Source organism: Nanorana parkeri, unplaced genomic scaffold (assembly GCF_000935625.1).
Source record: "Nanorana parkeri isolate BGI_ZX_2015 unplaced genomic scaffold, ASM93562v1 scaffold170, whole genome shotgun sequence".
In the NCBI taxonomy this organism is placed as follows: Eukaryota; Metazoa; Chordata; class Amphibia; order Anura; family Dicroglossidae; genus Nanorana; species Nanorana parkeri.
Genome location: NW_017306438.1, coordinates 660,932 through 665,195, shown reverse-complemented (window position 1 = coordinate 665,195; position 4,264 = coordinate 660,932). Strand labels below are relative to the sequence as shown.

The 4,264-nt window shown below is 41.5% G+C and overlaps 1 protein-coding gene across 1 annotated transcript in view; it reads right to left on the bottom strand.

Annotated features, from left to right (window-relative positions):
* Nucleotides 1-4,264, bottom strand: part of RPGRIP1L (RPGRIP1 like) — a 210,623-nt gene that overhangs the window by 77,391 nt on the left and 128,968 nt on the right. The window contains exon 21 of the mRNA XM_018554730.1: nucleotides 3,773-3,838. Within this exon, the coding sequence (XP_018410232.1) occupies nucleotides 3,773-3,838 (66 nt within the window). The remainder of the gene's footprint in view (nucleotides 1-3,772; nucleotides 3,839-4,264) is intronic.

Genomic DNA, 4,264 nt, shown 5'->3' with positions numbered 1-4,264 from the left:
ACCACTTTTATTCAACTCTGAGGGGGTTATTCACAAACCTGCCAAAAGGCAGCCATGTGAATAACCCAGCCGAAGTGAAGTAAGACAAATGCTGTTTGGCTATTCACTTCTGGCTTGTACGGCTGATTTCAGCCGTACATCAGCTGCACTTCGGTCAGCGAAACATGCTCTGCATGTGTGGCTGAGCCGAAGTGCAGAAGGATTTTTGGAAGCTCCAGCAGCTCACTCACTGCCGTTCACCCCTATTCTCATTCGGCTCAGCTATTCTGCTCAGTACCTCCGAGGTTGAATTTAAAAAATGTTTTTAAATAAATAGTACAATTAAAAAAGAAAGATTTTTTTAAAAAGAAAAAAAAAACAATTGGTTGGCGATAGCAATGGTAGCTAGCTCCGCCCAACTGTTTCCTATTGGCCGGAACCTGCTAGAGTCTTCTAGCAGGTTCCGTCCAATGAATAACAACTGGGCGGAGCAGGCCGTGACATCACGGTTGGCTCCACCCAGTTGTTAGTGTTTAATGACAGATCAGCGTCCCCAAATTACCTGGGGACACTGGCAGCTAGCTCCGCCCAGCTGCCACTTCATGTGTCACTTCGGCTCAGCGAGCCGAAGCATATGCCTTCGGCTCAGATGAGCCACTCGGCTGCTGTACGGGCTATAGTGAATAGCCCGTACAGCAGCCCTTTGGTTCGACTGAACAGAAGGGCTCCGGCGGCCGATGAGAAGCAAATCTATGTCTGGGTCCTTCAGCATCTTCATGAATAACCCCCTAAGTATTTAGGACATCATTCCAAAATGTCATGTCCATAGCAAGATAGTGATTGCCAGAGCATAATTAGAAAATCTCATTAAACTGACCCAGTATTTATCATTCTGATAAATCAATTTGCACAGAACAATATTGCAAATTTCTTTTAAAAAATGCTAGAAATTGTGTCAAATAAAAATAAAAATGATTCCTCTATTATAGTTATATGCAATCAGGCTGTAACTGTCTTTATTTTATTTGAGCATACAATTAAAAAGAGCACACATGGTAGTGCAGATGAAGCCACTTTTAATAAAAGAAGACAATTAAAATTGGACATACAGTGAAGTGGCTTGATCACGGGATATCTCCAAGATATCAAAAGACAAGGGGAACACATAGGAGCTTCACGCTAAGTAAAATTATACAATGGTGACCACATCCTAGGGTTTCAATACACTAATTCGAAAAAGTACAATCCCCTTTGAACAAGAAATCCCTAAAAAATGGAGATGGTCTAATAAATGGATCACAATAAGTAATATAATGTAACAAAGTTTAATGATTCTTAACACTAATATTTATAAAGACACCTATAACGTGACATTTAAAAACAATTAAAAATGCTTCCCTAGAATCACCTAAATATAATGATACGGGTGTTGAACATATTAATCTCCTAGGGGTAGGAAGTCTCTGATGTGAGTAGAAAAAAGGATATATCAACCAATAGAAAAACGGAGCTGTACTCACATTGAACGTAGCCGGTAAAAGGTAATCCTGGTTGGATCCCACAACGATACATGCATGTAGTTGTTTATGGAAAGAAAGTATCCTTATAAAGCAGTGTCACTAGATAGGATCTATTTCATTGGTAAGTTTGGACTCCCACCGCTGTCTGAGATGCGGGGTTTTCACCCCAGAAAAAAGCCTCCAGAAGGGTTTCCAAACTGCACGAGCGCCCTAATGAGTGGAGTGTAGTGAGGTTTCCGCAGTAGTGTGTCCAGTGACACGGCACGGGATGGCAGCTGCATGTAATCACACCGGCATTAGCGCGCCTTTGTCTCCCAATTCAGTGCCTTGGCTGCAATGGACAATCGCTCACTCCTGTCTCCCCGGCTTAGCTGTGGTAATCAGAAGCCGCTGTCGTTGCGTTCGGCAGTGTCCGCATCGAATTTAATAGATCCACTCCCTTCGGTGGCTGTAGAGATTCTTAGGTTTCGTTCTCACCCGAACGTGTAGAAGTCAGCAAAGGGTGTCCAGGAAAGCTGAGACACACGCTATCCTGACGCGTTTCCCCCGATGGCCGGGGCTTCTTTAGAGGGGCTTCTTCAGTCCCTCTGAAGAAGCCCCGGCCATTGCGGACACTGCCGAACGCAACGACAGCGGCTTCTGATTACCACAGCTAAGCCGGGGAGACAGGAGTGAGCGATTGTCCATTGCAGCCAAGGCACTGAATCGGGAGACAAAGGCGAGTACCCCGTTCCTTGTCACTGGACACACTGCTGCGGAACCCTCACTACACTCCACTCATTAGGGCGCTCGTGCAGTTTGGAAACCCTTCTGGAGGCTTTTTTCTGGAGTGAAAACCCCGCATCTCGGACAGCGGTGGGAGTCCAAACTTACCAATGAAATAGATCCTATCTAGTGACACTGCTTTATAAGGATACTTTCTTTCCATAAACAACTACATGCATGTATCGTTGTGGGATCCAACCAGGATTACCTTTTACCGGCTACGTTCAATGTGAGTACAGCTCCGTTTTTCTATTGGTTGATATAGCCTTTTTTCTACTCACATCAGAGACTTCCTACCCCTAGGAGATTCATATGTTCAACACCCGTATCATTATATTTAGGTGATTCTAGGGAAGCATTTTTAATTGTTTTTAAATGTCATGTTATAGGTGTCTTTATAAATATTAGTGTTAAGAATCATTAAACTTTGTTACATTATATTACTTATTGTGATCCATTTATTAGACCATCTCCATTTTCTAGGGATTTCTTGTTCAAAGGGGATTATACTTTTATATCTCCAAGATAACTTCTTCACAGGAATGCCAGCTCATGCCAACAAATGCTGAAACTCTCTCCCTGAGAAGTCAGCAAAAGGAAAGGGAACAAGCCAGGATAGATTCATGAAGAAGGACACTGGGAGAACCATAGGAGTGCTAAAGAAAGAACATGACCCTTAAACATATTTTGAGTGGAGGTGCTTATTTTTACCAAGGATACAATTTTGGTCCCTCTTTTGGTACTAACTTGGGGAAGGTTTTGTATGTAGTTTTTCCTATGGTTCTCCCAATGTCCTCCTTAGAGAATCCATCCTGGCTTGTTCTTTCTTTTATTGCCAGGTCATGCCAACAGATGCTGAAACTCTCTTGTTGAAAAGCCAGCAATAAGAAAGGGGTCAAGCCAAGATGGATTCAATAAGAAGGACACCAATATCCTGTTGCGTCTCCAGGAGAGACCACCTGCCAACACCACCTGGCATGACAAATTTCGATTGAATAATCAAAAGGAACTGGTTCATCTATGCACCACAATCTGAGTCCAGGAAGCAGATGTTAACCCTGGATAACGAAATATAACAAAGATAGCCCCATCCTTATGGAGAGAAAAGAAGTTGAAGACATTGTCAATGGGAGTGCTGTGATTCTGAGACAAGTCATACATCAGGTGTTACACTTACACTCTACTTCATATACATACTCTTAACAAGAAAACAAATCTGATGCTAGATTCATTTAAATACTCAAAATTGGCCTTTTCACCTAGTAAACAAATTAATGAGGCATAACTATCCCATTTGGTGATACCAATTTTAGTATGTGAAAAGAACTTTCATTAGATTATTATTTAACAACAAGTGTTGCACTCTTTTTTTCTATATTAGGTATTATAATCATTAAAATAAGGGAAAAATCACACGTGGAATTCTCTGTGTTGCATTGCAGCTTTACGATACCAAATTTATACAAATCAGAAAAAACAGTGACAGAGTACTTAGCACAAAAGCATACCTCAGAAATATTTAACACTGTTACAGGATTGTTCACGCTTTCATCAGTGAACTGGTTTACTGGATTCTAAAAAAAAAAAAGAAAAAAAGGAATTAATTGTATAGTATGAGGAAACCCTGGCACCTGAAAAGTGGAAATACCTCGAAATGCATTCTATGCTGCAGTAAGTCACACTGAACTTGACTTGTTCTGGAATGTTGAAGACTTTAAACTTTTTATCCAAATGGCTCGTCCGCTTCAAATACATGAATACAAGCACTGAGATATTTTAACATTCAACATGGCAAATCTTGGATGCTTGCTCCAGCATTGGCATAGTTGATCTTTTTTGCACCTCTTGTGAACCAATTTTGCTGCACCCCATTATCCTCAGAAGGATGTCCTTTCTGCTTAACCACTTCCCGTCCAGAGCAATTTCCTAATTTTTGCACACACATGATGAAATCTGATTGGCTAGAAAACAGCTTAAACCCCCCCCCCCCCCCAACAAAA